Source organism: Platalea leucorodia, assembly GCF_965183815.1.
Source record: "Platalea leucorodia genome assembly, chromosome: 3".
Taxonomy (NCBI): Eukaryota; Metazoa; Chordata; class Aves; order Pelecaniformes; family Threskiornithidae; genus Platalea; species Platalea leucorodia.
Genome location: NC_138825.1, coordinates 5,855,279 through 5,871,907, shown reverse-complemented (window position 1 = coordinate 5,871,907; position 16,629 = coordinate 5,855,279). Strand labels below are relative to the sequence as shown.

General features: G+C 40.6%; 1 protein-coding gene across 1 annotated transcript in view; it reads right to left on the bottom strand.

The window, feature by feature from the left end:
• Positions 1 to 16,629, bottom strand: part of PLCB1 (phospholipase C beta 1) — a gene marked incomplete at its 5' end in the record, with an annotated part of 405,623 nt that overhangs the window by 84,335 nt on the left and 304,659 nt on the right. The window contains 7 exons of the mRNA XM_082305814.1: positions 526 to 690; positions 2,460 to 2,614; positions 3,632 to 3,756; positions 4,853 to 4,937; positions 8,747 to 8,843; positions 9,455 to 9,525; positions 15,996 to 16,173. Coding sequence (XP_082161940.1) covers positions 526 to 690; positions 2,460 to 2,614; positions 3,632 to 3,756; positions 4,853 to 4,937; positions 8,747 to 8,843; positions 9,455 to 9,525; positions 15,996 to 16,173 — 876 coding nt within the window. The remainder of the gene's footprint in view (positions 1 to 525; positions 691 to 2,459; positions 2,615 to 3,631; positions 3,757 to 4,852; positions 4,938 to 8,746; positions 8,844 to 9,454; positions 9,526 to 15,995; positions 16,174 to 16,629) is intronic.

Below are 16,629 nucleotides of genomic sequence, written 5' to 3'. Positions count from 1 at the left end.
GATTTATGTGGTTTCATCACCTAGGCTGTATTTATATAGCACAATCTAGTGCTAAGCAGAGATAACAGATTGCTCTGAACGTGTTAGCTTGGACAGGCAGATTGTTATAGCTGTATTCACATCGTCTTGCTCGCAGGTTAACAGGATCTGCTTTTCAGCAGGGCTGTTCAGCCAAGGCAAAATGGTAATCCAGCTGAACTGCTGCTGGGATCTGTGCTTGCTTGTTCATAGCATGGCGCTGCACTGTGCCACGCAGATGAGTATCAACATACCTGCTGTTTCCAGCTGTGTCAGTGAAAGAATCAAGGTGACTTTAAATTCATTTATTTTAGTAGGAGATGACATGACTAGAGTAGCAAAATTACACCAAAAGTGGCTAACAATAAACCATTCAAGAAATAACTATTTGGAATCTGTTTACCTTCTTTCTAACAAATGCAAAGTTTCACTAATCCACAGAATTACTCTACCGGACAGCGATAAAACAAGCATAACGCACATTTGCGAAGCAAGTGTTACACCGACCTTCTTAAACACTATGGTTTCCTCTTCCCAGACAGGATTAACTGCATTGCCTTGAGAGGTCTTGGTCTTCAAAGCTTTTCTTCTTGTATCCACGGGCAGGCCAAACATGTCGACTTCTACATAGGTACCGACTTTTTTATCAGAAAGAAACTGACCCGAAATTATCTAAAACCAAAACAAAGAAGGATCACTAGAGACTGCTGTGGTGGATTAGGAAATGAGTGGCTGAAATGTAGATGGATAATGCTCATTAATGATCAGACAGTATGCATTTAAAATAAAACCAAAACAAAACCAAAACCACAATAAAAAAACCCAACCACACTGTTTAGTATTGCAGACACAGAAAAAAAACTTATGAGGCCTGATTTCCTGTGACCCTGTGGTCCTGAATTCCCCTATGAGTGATAATGTGGTTGAGATCACGCTGCTGCCCTTCCCTCAGCAGGAATACTAGTTTGGATCTCATTCCTCAATCTGGCTGCCTATTTCCACAACACCGTATCTTTAAGAACTCTCATTTCTATCCAGTTTCAACAGCAGGTTCAAAAAATGCTGGAAGAAAAGAGGTATAAGCAGCAGAGAATCTACATACGTTTTTAACTGCGAGGGAGAAAACAAGCTGAAAAGTTGGTATTCTAATCAAGGCTCTTCACAGAGGGTGAGGAGCTTCACTATGAAAACAAGACAGCTATAAAATACCTGGTCTTTTCTAGTTCTTATTTTTAACAGGAAAGACAACTCTCAGCTTTAAAAAGTTAAAGAAAGGTCTACAATTACTTCAGAAAATGGAAGAGGCACAGGAATACGTAGCAGTGTCACTGTACCTTAACAAATTTAGGCTTGCCTAAAGCAAATCTCAATCCGTTCTCAGCTGTATCTTGTATGGGCATTGACATTATAACCAGCAGTGTCTTCACCAAGCAGGCAGAAGCAGTTGACTTCTGACAGCTGTCTCATGACTCCTGGGATGTTCATTCCTGTTAAAAACGCTGTGCATCTCCTAATAGCTACTGAATGACTTCCACCTCCACTTACTAAAATTACAGAAGAAAGTGCCTCTAAAGCCACAGGAGGACCTGAAAGCTTCCATGATTACAGGTCACCACAAAAGGTCATTCCCACACAGTCATCTTTTTTTACCATGCATGTCATCAGATTATTACTTCATTCATATCCCCCCCAGCACTGCTCTGCTACGCTTGTGTCTGCAGCCTGAGAGGAAATACTTGCTTTCTCTGAAAGAAAACAGGAGGATATTTTGCAGGTGGATTCTATAATACGGACACTGTTCTAATGGACAAGCCCATTAAAGGAATAACAGGATTTCAGGAAGTTTATGTTTTGATAACTAGAGATATACAAAGTATAAATTTGTGATCCTGTCATAGCCAATGAAATCTATCCCTCTAAATATTCATACAAGTAGTTTTCAATTTGCAGATTCCTGGTGGTCCTTGAACTTCATTAGAGGTCCTTAAAAAGGAATGAAGAAAAGCAAGCTGACAATGAATTGTAGCTTGCATTTATGGTTCCACAGTTCTGCTGGAGAACTTATAGGGAACCAGAAAATTTATTTATACTAAACTGTGTACTGTTCTAGCTATTCCAGTGCAACCTACCACTTCATAACAGCATGCTTTAAATTCAGCTCTTTGTTACTAAAAACACAGCCAAACTCCTCTTAAATCCATTCACTTCCCAGTTACTTCTGTGGAAAAGAATATATACAATCAAAATACATTTATTTATGCTACAATATGAAATGTGAGGCAGAAGATCCTCTGCAATTTAAAAATGAAATGTCACTCCATGAAATGAAATGCATTTTATTTTCTTGACTTAGTATGGCCATTTGCTAAGCCACTGCATAACAGAAATATATCCATGCTCTAACACTCTCATGAGAGCAGTTTTACCAGCTGCATACATACCTTGACAGACAAGGTGTTAGCTACTATCCCATCCACTATACTTTCAGTAAATGGATCAAAGTGTTTGTCTGGTCTTCTCATGAATTCTGGCTTTAACCTGTATCCGCTTTTGCCATTGTACTCGTACATTCCCATGTTTATTTGCATAGACAAATCTAGGTGTTAAAAATATTGGCAAGAATAACGTTCTGGTTAGTAACAATTTAAAAAAGCAACAAAATAATACTATTTATTGTCATTTCAAACCGACCGTAATGAAAACAGCTATTTATGGCACACTGTTGCTCGTTAAGAGGTTTCAGATGTGATCGCAGCCACTCTTCTTGGATTCTTTTGACAAGATCTCTCTAAGACATCTTTCAGAGACTACTCTATAGATAACATTTTCAAATTTTAAAAGAAGCCTTGATACTTAGGTTTTGAGTCCCTCAGTGTTGCGCTGTTGTACCCGACCCAGCAGAGTATTTATGTTTCTAATCCCTTCTAACATCAGACACTGGGTGCTTGATACTTGGTCGAAACTGGCCCAAAGAGGTTTTTATTAGTCTGCAGACTCCCAGCCTCTGTAGGGTTTTGCTTTCCATGGAAAGGCGGTGTATACATGGGCACGACTGGAAAGGAAAAAGGGGATGATACCATGGTACCATGTGCCCAGAGGCAGAACATGGCTAGGATATGTCCTGGGATGCAGTAGATGGAAATATTTGTATGTCTCAGAACAGACATAGCCTTGGAAGACAACACATTCTATTTCAAAAGTGACTTGTGCATGTAGGAACCCAAATGTCTTTGTTTCTTAAACACTCACTTTTAAAGTGGAATTAGCTGTCTAAGTCCCTTATGTCTTGATATACTGAGATTTTGGAAGACACAGGAAAAAAATCCCTGCCAGATCTGAAATGCTGCTCAATGGTAATCACTTAAAATGATGACAATATGGAGGGCTTTATGTGTGCATATTATACTAGCTACAGCATCGTAATTATGAATACTCCTAGTTAAAAAAAAAAAAAAAAACTACTGTGTTAAAAATGTTAATTAACTGCTCTGTACTATCATTCAATCACTAGACATCTTTTGATGCATAAAGCCTTTTCTACCTATGAATCAGAAACTGTATCAGAGAAGTGGTAAGGTACAGCTTACAAAGTCTAGAGACCAGCATAACTTACCTACAGTTTGGAAGTTAAGAGCAACCATTTGGCAGCCGGCATTCCAGAAGACTTGTGGCATGTAGTTTGAAGAATCTACACGTGTTCCCTTTGGGTAAATTCGGCTTAGCTGCATTTTGTTGTATCTAAACGGTGAGTAGTTAAGATATAGTACGTGTGACAAAAATCACTTCGCAGAGAATTGCAACTACAATATTTAAATGCAGGTGTTCTTTACAGAATGGCAGTGGGTTCCTTATTGGATTTCTGCAGCAATAACACTTCCAGAGGTCCACAATTTTGTAGGAGATATGATAAATATCGGGTAACTAGAGGTGTTGTTTGTTCCTGTACAGAGTACTCAGAATAAGCAAGGAAATAGCACAGGCATATGCATCAAAAAGATAGCATTAATAAAATTCCATTTATCATTATGGTTACTAATGTGGGATTTTCCTAAGATTGCATTTATAGAGGCCAAATAGCTGTAAACAGCGAATCTTCCTCCGGTGGGGGGGAGAGGTGCTCAGTTAAAAAGTAAGTGCTCTTCTGGAATAAGCATTAGAATTGGCCTCTACATACAGACAGAAATGATGAGTGTGCGCTTCTTATAGTTGAGTCTACAAATCTCAGAGATGAGAACATGCTGCAGGTTATCTGTGGAAATAGCTTTCCATTAATCTTCCTTAAGGCACTATTTTATTTTGACCATTCATTCTTAACCGCAGCCATGATGAGAGACACTGAGGAACATCAAAAGGTCTAAAAAGAATGCTCCTTAGCTTTTCTTTAGAAGTTATAAAAAAGCCCTAAAGAAAAAAAAAAAAAAAAGAATTGTGTGGCAATAAAACAGCTCACTGCGCTTAGAACTAGCGGTATGATGGGAAAGCAAGCTCTCTCGTATGACTGTGCAAAAAACCGTCAGCCACATTTTGACAATTTGCTCACCACCTCATATAGGATGATAAATTTAACAATGAGAATATAAAATATCAGGTCTTCAATATGTAGTTTATGCCTATTCCCTCTAGTCCTAGCCCGCAGCACAAGGACTCATGCCAGCTTTTAAATTAGCTCATCAGAACTCAGGCCAATTAATTCATCTAGGAAGACAGTCAAATCTACAAATTTCATTTGGGTTCCCTATTTCCCCAGCTCCTGTCTTCAAATTTCAATAAAGCCCTGTAACAGATCTCAGATATAGAAAGGCTAAGAAAACAGCGTTCTGAAAGTCAAGGATACTCCACAAATTCCACAGGAGACTTTGTAAGTTGCTCAAGCCCTTTGGTTTCCACAAAGGAAGACATTTCAAAACTTTTGTTGCGTTCTGAAAGTTTAAAGGAGAAATAAAAACAGTGACACATTAGAGCATGAAATCACGTGCGATACATGAGCTGCAAACAACTGGTTTAGTCTCAGTCCCCTTATCCCATCTACTGTTCACCAGCTCATTTCACCTTGATCTCAAAGAATTGACATACACAGTCGTTTGCTGACAGCAGCAAGCTCACTCTGCACATACTCAAGAGCTCCATCCGAACTTGCATTAGCACTGCCCAAATTAAGGGCATCGGTACTGCCCGAGATTGCTACTGTGCCAGCTGCAGGCAACAGAAAGCCAGGGCACAGGCAGAGATCTCACACGTTTGCTTGCAAAATACCACGTTGATATATTTGAGAGGTAGAGCCCAACGCTCACAGGTGTGACGCAGAGGTATTGTAGCAGCTTTTGTGGGGAACACAGAGGGCCCTGCTGGATCTCTAGATTGTCTTTGCAGACAGATGCAAGGGCTTTGAGCCAATTTGAAGCTATAATAACTAATGTCCGTATCAGATTAAAGTAAGCAGTGCGCTAGCTGTGCCTACTGCGGTTCTTGTTATCTTCAGTATGTCAGGGTAAGGTCACATCTGTCTCAAACAGTCATGGAAACATTGCTATCTAATCAAGCCTGAAGGTACACTCCGGTGTCCCAGCAGGTCTTCAGGCCTAACCCTGAACTAATACAGAGCTTCTATGACCTCTCTAATTTGGCCAAACTTTCTGACCTGACAGCAGTGAAAAGCTCTTCCTAAGCTTATAACTCAGCAGGACTAAACATTAATTTGTGTATCAATTGTTACTCACCTTTGCCTGATGCGTGCACAGCCTTTCAATGTACCCATGCGACATGCTGTAGCAGAGAGCCTAAGTCAAGACCCTTCTAGCTTCAGCATTTTTTTCCTTTACACTTTTGTACAGAAGGTAAGGATTCCTGTAAAATAACAGCTTCCCATTTCATCACAATCAGCTGTGCAGATTGCCTAGAAGGGCCCACAGCGCTGGGAGGTCATATCGATTAGACATCTCAGCACTGCTCTCTTTAAAAATGAGAGAAACAGTGCCTGCGTTGAAATGTCAACTCTCTAGCCTCACCATGTTATTGAAAGCAAACAATAAGGCAGAGAAGAGGCTTGCCCTCATCCCGTTTTAGAAGTAATTGTGCTGCAGTAATCAAGGGATGGCCAGGATGCCAGCCTGGCCAGCTCCTTGAAGTCAAACTGCGAAGCTGCAGGAGAGGGATAAAACTGAACAAAAGCACTCGTCTTGCAGAGAGAAGCAGGACAGAAACAGGTGGGCACTTTCCTTATAGGAAGCCAAAAAGGAAGCAGTGGATCCAAAGAAATGAGGAGCTAGGCCAACATGAGAGGGAAATGTGCTGCCAGCCTGTGAACTACAAACTCTTCTCAGTGTATGTTGAAGAGTCAGAGGGTGACGGTGGTGTTCCAAAAGCGATTCTCTCCCTCTAGGAGAGCTGGGACTCAGACTTTATTGTGGTCCCTATTTCTAATTAGCAACCATCACGCGACTGCCGTTATTCATAGCTGTTGTCTCCCAATGGCGAAAGATTCCTGCCGTTCCCGAGAGGCTGCTCTCCTACCACTCCTCTTCCTTTCCAGCAAGCAATAACCTCTCTTTCTCCAGACTCTGTTCCAGCCAGCTCACCTCCGCCTCAGCTCCTCATAAAGGCACTGAGATTATTCTTATTCCACGCTTCCTCCTTACTAGTGGGATAGCGTTAGCAACACGCATATATAGTGGTATTATTCTATTTAGAACATAGGTGCTAGAATTAGTTGTAGTAGTATACTGTATCTCTCAGCTTTATCTTAAAGTAGAGCATCTGTAGGAAACCAGAACTGGTAGCTGCTAAATGATTCGGTTACTAGATGTCCAGGGCTTAATCAAACTCCTAATTAAAATAAGAACAATAATTTCCTTGTAGTATCTGGAGAGGATTAAGAAACCTGCCCTTTGAAGAAAAGACTGTGCAGGAAAGTCATTTCTCTCTTGTGATACATTACACCGTGCTATCTTATCAGGAGGAAGTCACTAGGGAGGGGACAAACAACTCATTGAAAAACTGTCTGAAAAACTTGAGAAAATACAGTTACAGCTACTTGCTGCCAGAGAGAGGGAACATATCTAGTGAGGGTAATCAGGGGACTGTTACAGATCCAGTGCTATTCAATATTTCTGTTAACAAGTTAGATGCAAGACCAGAAAATGCACTTTTAAATAAATGTGTGAATGACAGAAGCAGTGAGGTATTGTTAGCACCATGGAGGCCAGGATCACAAATAAAAACAAATTCTGAATTAGAAAATATTAAATTAGAAAAATGCTGTAACATTGATATGATGAAACTGTATAAAAGACAAGTATGGAGCTCTGCACTTAGGGAAATGAAGTCAGGTGAACAAAAATAAAATCTGTGCAACAACTGGATAGGCAGCAAATTAAAAAATGATCCTCATCTAACTCCTCCTTTATTCAGCTCATCTTCACTAAATTTAATGAAGGTCCAGCAGTGAGTCCAGGACAGGACTAAGACCAGAACCCACAAGTCATGCTACAGCGCCCACTGCTTTACCCAGCCAGCAACATTTACTATGTAAGGCCACTGCTCTAACGAACTGGCCAATTTACCACATAATGATTTTTTTGACACTAACACCAGAAATATTAATTCCTTAACATTATGAGTTCACAGAAACAGTATGATTGATCAAAGGTCACATCAAGACGTAAAAAATCTGGACATCAGCAGTTCTTTACAAAAGACAAAACTCGGAAAGGCACAGGCATGCGAACAGAAATCTACACAAGACAATTTTATAACAGCTGCATCAACTGGTCCTGCTAGGATTCACATGGCTTCATTTCCAGAAGGAATATCTCCTTCCCACTGTGTTCTTGTAACTCTCATTCGAGCTAGAGGAGATTATAAACATCCAAAGGGACACTACTATAGGGAACAAGCATAGCTCTCTGCATGATTTTGTGAATGCTTGTGTGTACATCTGTATAAATACCCAGGTACAAATGAACAGGAAGATAACTTCTTATATGTTTATTATTCACCATGAGTAAATGCAAAATCTTGTACACAGATATGGACTTAGGCACCAATTACCTGTCCTCTGCCAAGGCCTCCATAGATCCATAATAAATTAAAATGCTATACACTTCTTTAACTAAAAAGCTCCAAGAGCATATTGAAACCTGTCAAAACAAAGTGAAAAAGGGCAGGCAAACAGCAGGGGGTTCTGCACCAAGAAAGGAAAAGATGCTGCAGCGTTTACTGAGGATGCCACTGAGTGCATTCCTAGCAAGGCATCTTCTGTAAAAGCCAGCGGGGGGTGAAATTATGGCCTTTTCTATACAATACACAGAGACAGGAAAGAGTGAATTTGCAGTTGGGGAAGGGCAGACTCTGCGTACCCTGAATCCTCTATAAAAGTAGCGGAGGCAAAATATAAAGCACTTGCTCAATCCATAGGAATATTTATGACCACCTTTCTCAAACTGCTTAAGTTACTCTTCAGTCATGGGCAACAAAGACAATGTAAGTACAACATTTTCTAAAATGTTTTTGAAATGGCAGCGTGTTTACTGTCGATAAAGTTTTATATTTAGACTAATACAGGCTTCAAAATAAATATGGATTTATTTGGCTGGATTCCAAGGGCACATTTTCTGTCCATGTGCCTGTATCTAACTGAGAGAGCGCCAAGTAGCATTTCTCCAGAACTTTCTTCAAAACACTTGCTTGGTAATTTCCAGTATAAGATGTTGCTCATGCTTAGCTTACTTACTTTTTGATACTTCAAATGACTCAAACTTCACAGGCTGAATGTAGTTCACCAGGTTAGACATCTCTTCGGTGGCCATTGCCTCACTTCCAGCAGTACCCTAGGACAGAGAAGGGAAAATGTTGCAGTTTTGATCTGTCCGTGGTGGCCACCAGAGGCCACAAATACCAAAGCCCAGTTTTCTATCAACAGTGATATCTTTCACTGATCCTGGCTCAGTGAAGTCAATGCCTCACATAGGGAGCTTCACATAGTAAAGAAGAAAATTTGCTATAAAATTTAAAGGTTTAATTAAATTGCTGCTGTATTCATTCTTTTTACGTGCCTCCTAGGGAAGGGACTGCATTACCTTTACACATGCACAGCACTGAGCACGTTTATCAGTACTGTTGGATAAATAATAAATATAGCTCTAAGTTTTTGATGTCAAGTTTTTCTTCCAACAATGCTAAATACACCACAAGCAGTTATCTAAAACATATCAGCGGTGGTGCTACTAATTCTTATTCTTCAGTAAATGAAAATATAAATAAGCAAAGCAAAGATGTGCTTCCAAACTGATTAACAACCAACTTCAGAAAGTTGGTGGCGAGTTTCCCGGTGCTCTGCCTCCCTTTCTCCACTAGATGGTAGTCCCACTCCTGGTAACACAAGCCAACCCACAGCTGCTGGAACCAACCCATCACCATAAAACATTATCTACACCCTTACTTCATCCATCGACGACTTTTTACAGTCATCATCATAGTCATCATCATCATCGCTCTCAATCTCTGCTTCTCCTGAAAAGTTTTAAGCAGAAGATAATTACTGGCTGAAGCAACAGTTATAATTACCAGCAATAAATTCGAGAAAGAAGTGCAAGTCGCGCTGCTGAAAGGAGACTACATTATACACGTGCTTTTTGTCACAGCACAAATCAAACACGCTGTCTCGAGGGATTCATCCATCTTCAGCATTGATAAGTTCTTATTAACCAAACAAAAACTCTTCCTTTGCAGCTGCTGGATGCTCAGCATTTGGAAACCATGGGGTAGGTATCGGCACTGAGAAAAGAGCGTTGTGGTGCGCGTAGCGTGCACAGCATGTGGGTATAGTATTGCAAACTACTCTTAAGAGTTGTTCCCATGCTCAGGGCACAGCCCCGGGGTTTGGGAGATGTGAGTTCAAACTCCCTCTCTGTCGCAGGATCCCTGCAGGACCCTCAGCGAATGCCTCGCCTCCTCCGGGAAGCGCACACATAACAGCACGCACAGGGTGAAGAAATCATGCATGAAAATTGATGAGATTCTCATGCGCTGTGGTAGCAAGGGCTGCTGAGCAAAATCCATCTGTTCTGAACGTACCGCCATACACCTACTGAGGTAGCACAGCTGGGAGGATCCGGCACAGGAGCCTAACTGCAATAGCTTGACTTCAATTCCCTTCTCAGACCGCTTTGGTGTACCTTACTGTTAGGACTCCGGTGGCATAGCTCAAATGCACCGGCTGAGGGCAGTGCAAATCAAATAATGGGAAGAAGATGCATAAGGCTCATCCTTTCCCTGAAAATGTACTGATGGAGTAAATGGGACCAAAAAAACCCCTTTTTATGCCTTGCTCCCAGCTGCAGTGTACTCATCAAATTCCTACAGGCAAGACACAGATTCTTTATTGTTAATTAGTGAATGTCTCCCCTTGCCTCCACAGTGTTTTGATTTGGTTGCACCAGAAATTAAACCATTAAGGAATATTAAGCTTATCTTTCTCTTTAGTAACTCCTCCTGTGGGTCTGGCTGTCATGAAGTATACACTGTGCATCTTAAGAAGACTCTGGAAAAGAAGGTTTAACTTCTACTGCAGTCACCTATCCACACTTGTAAGACTGACAACTCTCCCTAAAGATTTTATTCCACAAACCTTTCAGCTTTCTTCAGCAGTGGCAATTTTATTTTGGCAGCACAGAAATATAACCACTGTGCAGAATTCCCAAACTCTCCAGAGAATGGCAATTGAGTCTCAGTTCCTCCTGTCAATTTAGGGTCTAATCCAAAGCCCACTGAGTCAATAAAGAAACTCCTCTTTGTTCCAGCAGGCCTTGAATCATGCCCAGTGGGCCCCTTCTGAACATGGAGAGCACATATGATTTAAATAATGAGTGTGCCTTTCACAACCAAATGATGACTACCCGGGCTGCGTTTCCTTCCAGATGCAGATGTTGAAATGTCAGGCTTTTATTCATGAACACATTTCTTCCTGAACATTTCATTGAAGAAAATAACATGATTGCTCAACAGGCTCAAGGGATGGCTCAGGGAACCTCAACACATTGCAAAGAGCCAGCCGAGCTCCCACAGGATTTGCAGTGACAATCTTTGGATGGGAAGGTCTCAATTGATTTAACTAGACTGGCAAAATAACACTTCGCATAGTCCACAAAATGGGGGACATGGGCAGATTTCAGCCAACTTGCACTGCTGAGATACCAGGTAGATGATAGCTTGTTCTTTCTAGGAGCGTCCAGGGAGGAAAGTACGCAACACATTATTCATTTATTTAAAAATATTTAACAGGAAAACTCCCAAGGAGATCAGATCTCATTTTCAAGTTCTGCATCAGATAGCAAAACCAGGACAAATAATACACAGGATTGCAAACAGAATAAAAATTAGTAAGTGTTTTAGAAAGTATGACTACATCTGCATTGCCTTTCACCTAGCAGCATGGTCCTACGCTCAAACCCAGCCTTCTTTTCCTCTTACACTGCTGGCACACAAAGTCAGAGGAAGCCTTGGCCAGACCGAGGAGATGTCTGTGCTGCGGACGCCTTCATGCTCCCACAGTGGTGGAGGGATCAGCCCCATGCCATCACTCCTGTCCCTTCCCAGGAGGGCACAGAGAATGTGAATCATAAATGCACGTGGGCTGGCATATGCAGCTGTGCTGCAGGTCAAGTCCAGTATGTATGTGTGAGCTTGTCTAAGGGACAACTAGCTGTAATGGCGTAATTATTATTTGCATTTAGATGGGACTACAAACCCAGGTCAGGACAGGACCTCTCCATGCTTGGGGCAGTGAAAATAGAGAGCCCTGCTCCAAGGGCTTGCCCTCCTAGTACGAGACAAGAGCTTGCCCATGGACAGAGGCAGACAGAAGAATATCAAGAAATAAAAAGATGTTGCTCCCTACCGCGGTAGGTAAATTATAACGCAGATACCGACAACCGCTCATAGGCAGAAGGGCATAGGAAACTTCTCAGTGGAGTAATGCGGCAGTTTCAAGGATGTTTTCAAGGAGCTGCCCCTAGTGAGTGGGGCAATGTGGGGAAGGCATAAAAGTACTCATTTGGCAACGCAACGAGCGGACAAAGGAGGCTGAATCCCAACTGATGAGTTGAGGGGTTCAACGCAGTAATACTGAATAGAAGATGATGGGGAGAGGAGAGCTGGGAATGACAAGCCAAATCCCTATTAACAAGGGTTGAGGAAGCAAAGTGCTAAATATTATCCATTCTCACCATGCCTCAGCAGCGTGACAGATATTGAGAGCCTAATAAAACGAAAGGTTATACATTGCTTGAAATTCAGAGGAATTTGGTAATCTGCTTTCTCAGACCCCTTTAAAATAACAGCCAGAATGGATTATAGATGTGGTACTTGCTGGTGCAGCTTGTTAGCTCTAGAATGTTTAGGCAGCCACGAGCATCTTGGGGGAGCAGAAATCACCTTTTGTTTTTTCCACAGGCTGTACATCAGCACTTGATGATTTTTAAATAGGAAATAATGAACTTTATTCCATTTCCTAAAACATTTTCCTTCATAACAGTGGGCCATGGTCTTAGCTGGCACACAGCAGCAATGTACCAATGCATTTATTTACACTGAGCCTAAAACTTTTAATCCAGTTTTCTATTTGGTCATCATGAAATGATGGAGACAATTCTACCCTGCCTCTCTGTCTTCCTGCAACTCTTTCCTTGCAGCACCCACTACTCTGACAAAAATGTCATCTTATCAGTGAGAAATTAACAATTTGCTTGAAAATTTAAATACTGTTCAATTAGCAAGTTTTGGCTACTTTCAGTATAGGCCTGCTTTTGGTACAACGGATATACCTGCAGAACCGCCACGGTTCTTTTTGCAGCGTAATCTAACTTCTTTGAAAATCTTGCTTATTTACTTCTGTTCATTGTGCTAAAACAGCCAGGTCTAAGATGCTTGTTTACCAAAATGACAATCTATCTCACAAGTGTTATCTCAGAAATTCTTTTTCTGCTTTGCCAGCTTTGCTGTACCTTTAGGGAAAGCTTTTTCCACTGACAGTAGAAAATATATATATATATATATTATACCCTGCTGAAGTTACTTTTTACATCAGTTTCATGAACATCTTGCAAGCCACTCTGCAAATCTCGTTTCAGAACTGGTTTTTAATTATTGCTACTATATCACCATCACCTAGCTTTTATATGGTATGTTTTATAAACATATCAAAAGAGTGGTTTATTTGGATTTAAATCTGATCTCAAGCAGTGTAAGACACGGTGAAGCTTGCTATCAACTGAAGTACGAATCTCCGTATTTTTTGCACTGCTGTGAAAAAACTAATTTAAAATCTCAAGAAGGCTAAATCAGCACAACTTTCTCTTGTAGATCAGCAGTAATTCTGACAGGAGCTATACAATACAGTAATTTCAATAATATGCCCAACTTGCTAAATGTAAGCATTACATTAATGTTGGAATATTGAAACACTTCATGTTAAGAAACTTGAAGAATTAGGCTTCCTTTAGTGAGTCTTTAATTGTATTACTCCTCTCGCGCTCCAGAAAGAAATTGGTACTGGGTATAGAGGAGCATAATGCTTGCAGTGCTCCAGCATTACATGTTGCCAATATTGAGATGCACACAAAGAACGAGACAGTGAAAAGAAGGGTGACCAGGTCACCATGACAATGGTGACTGTTGAGCATTACCTCATGGAATCATGCTCTTCATTGGGTTTTGCCACAGCGGTCTTATAAAATGGTGAATAATTTTTTTTTTTTTTTTTTTTAAACATTCACGGACAGAAATCTGGCATCCGATTTACAGAAATGCTGCATGCTCATAGCTGTAAGCTGTACCTGAAATCTCTGAAGCTGTGCTCTGAATACTTAAAAATTCAAAGTATTCTTGAAATATCCTGGATGTTCCTTGTCAGTCACCCCTAAACTGTTCTTAAGCTCTCTCAGACTTGGCTGTCCTTAGATAAAATTGGCTTAATATTATTTCACTTCCCACGGGTATTGTTCAGATAAATTCACTGCTGTTTGTCAAGTGCTCATGTGCAGCCTGGATACCCCCACAGAAGTTCACTGCAAGATGAGGATGCTACATCTAGGATCAAGGATTGAATGACAGAGAGAAAAAATATTGACTAACTGCATTCTCCAAAAGAGGCATAGGTCCTAAAGGAGAAACAATGGCTGACAGAAGGATTATAAGTAATGTATTTTGGCAGTCACAGATGAACCAAGCGACCACATCAATTTTGCAATCTCAGTTCTAGCATTTTCTAATTTGTAAGCATTCATCTTCACAATCCACAGCTAACAGAGGTTGTTATATAGGTAACAGAGACAATATTCACAGTTAATTTGTAAAATCACACACCCTCTTAGGAGACTGACTGCCCTGCCTTGCATCATCATCAGCATCTAGAGTCACAGCCCAGGTCTTTTCCTATAAAAGCTCATGGAGAGGCTACTGAAAGACAAAGCTGTTACCCTCTATGCAGATCAGGCACTCAGAAAGCAAAAGACACATACTTTGCCTCTGGGTTCTCACTATGTGCTGGTAACAAAAATGTAGAGTTGGGAACCCAGGGTTGATTTCAAGCGTTGGAAAGGAGTCAGTTGGCATAGACACACTTATTTTTCTGTTGCTTGGGATTTGTCTAAAGCAAATCAAGAAAACAGTATTAAATCATTCCCAACACCAGGATGAATCTTCCTTTGAAATCCAAGCCAAACTCCAAAGCATGCCCTTTTCAAAGTTTCTTAACACAATAGTTGAGAACTCTTTCTTTGCTTCTAATGGGATAAACAATGTTATCCACAAATACAGCAGGATTTTATAAATTCAGCTTGAAAATTTTCAGGTCAATTAATCAGTCTAGAAAAAATTATCAACGATCGAAAAAAGGTTTTATGGCAAATGGTAATGAACTTCTATTCCAGTAGAGCTTTCAATTTGCTCTATAAGTTTTCTACTACTGGGACACAAATGTCTACGCTTTTAGCAATTCAAAATTTCTGTCTTAATAGGAAGATGAAATTCTAGTGCAGGGAACAGACACTGGGCTGGGAATCAGGGTATACAGATTTTGTTGTTTGTCCTGCTGCTAATCGGCTCCTGTGGTTTAGAGCAAATCCTTACTTTATCTTTTTCTCTGCACTTCTCTTTGTCTTTTCTAGTTAGGTTTTAAGCTCTTCAGGACAAAGACCATCTCTTACTAATTTTTGCATACCAACACTTGCAATGGTCTCCTGCAGATCCCATAGGCATTACCAGAATATATGCATTAAAATTACAGTAACTTTTCTATTTCATTTCTGATTTTAAAAATTCTGCTAGCACTGAACAAGTTCAATGTAATACACTGCTTTCCATCGGCTGCATTCCCTACAGTTCCCGATGGCAAGAAATATTTGTTTGCAGCATTTTTTTGCCCATTCCCATCTCTGGAACAGAAGAACATCGCATAGCACTTAGCACAGAGGTCTGTGACATGCTCCCAACTAATGCAAGACAACGGCGGGTTGCGCCTTGCCTGCCTGAGGAACAGTATCTCATTGGCAGTTACCCTAAGTCTTAAGACACTGCAGAACACTGCAGTTCTCCTGTGCAACGGGTTAAGTCTGAAAGGGCACCAAATGGTAGGCACACCTCAGAGGCAACAGAAAAAAAAGAAAACATTTCTGTTTGGTATTGGGCTTGGGCACATAGAAAAGGCACCCAAGGGTGGAGGGGTTGGCAGCTCACACTACTTCCTAAGCAGTGCAGACAAATGTTAGTACACATCACTGAGCTTTAGGTCACTCCATAAGCGACTCCTCAGCAGCGAGCCTTCACAGACTCCTGGATCAATGACACTTAGCGTTGTTTCCTACTGAGTAAGGCCCACACTGGTGTACCTTTACCTTGCTAGAGCAATACAAATGGATTGAATTATAGCTGTAATTAAGCATTTGTGTTTTAGGGAGAAATATATTTGTAGATTCAATTCATACCTGCTCCAGGGGAGGAAGGTTCAAACATACTAGACGTATCACTGCATGTGTTGGAAGCTTGCTCTGAGAGCTTCTTTTTTGCACTTCCATCTGCAGACTTATGCGACTTCTTTTTATTCTTCACCAGGATTTTGTACATTAAATCCATAGGGCTTGGAAGAGGAACCCCAGGTTCAAGCTTGCAGAAAAAGGAAGAGAGATTTGTTACAACAACAAAAGAAATGAGCTTATGGCAATTTCTTAGGGCCCACATGGTGCAAGATAATTTTGCAACCTCTATAAATCCTGCTAAAATGAAACGTATTTTGCACAAGAGGTAACCTCAACATTAAATGAAACAGGGCTACTGAGGGCACTTAAGAACAAAAGAAAAATGTTTTATGAAATGTCTACAGAAATAACTGAAATAAGTATTAGTTCAAATATGAAAGCTTACATTATAAAATGGCAGCTATGAGAATCGATTGCATTTAGAAGATTACAACTGACTGTATCAGAACAATCTCTGCATCAGAAATTATATGCTTAAGTCACCAACAGCTCACATTGTTTAACCCTCTCCTTTAGACTCTGTTTTGAAAGGTCGTATATGAAGAATGACACAGGACTGAAACACTTAAATAAAAATTCACAC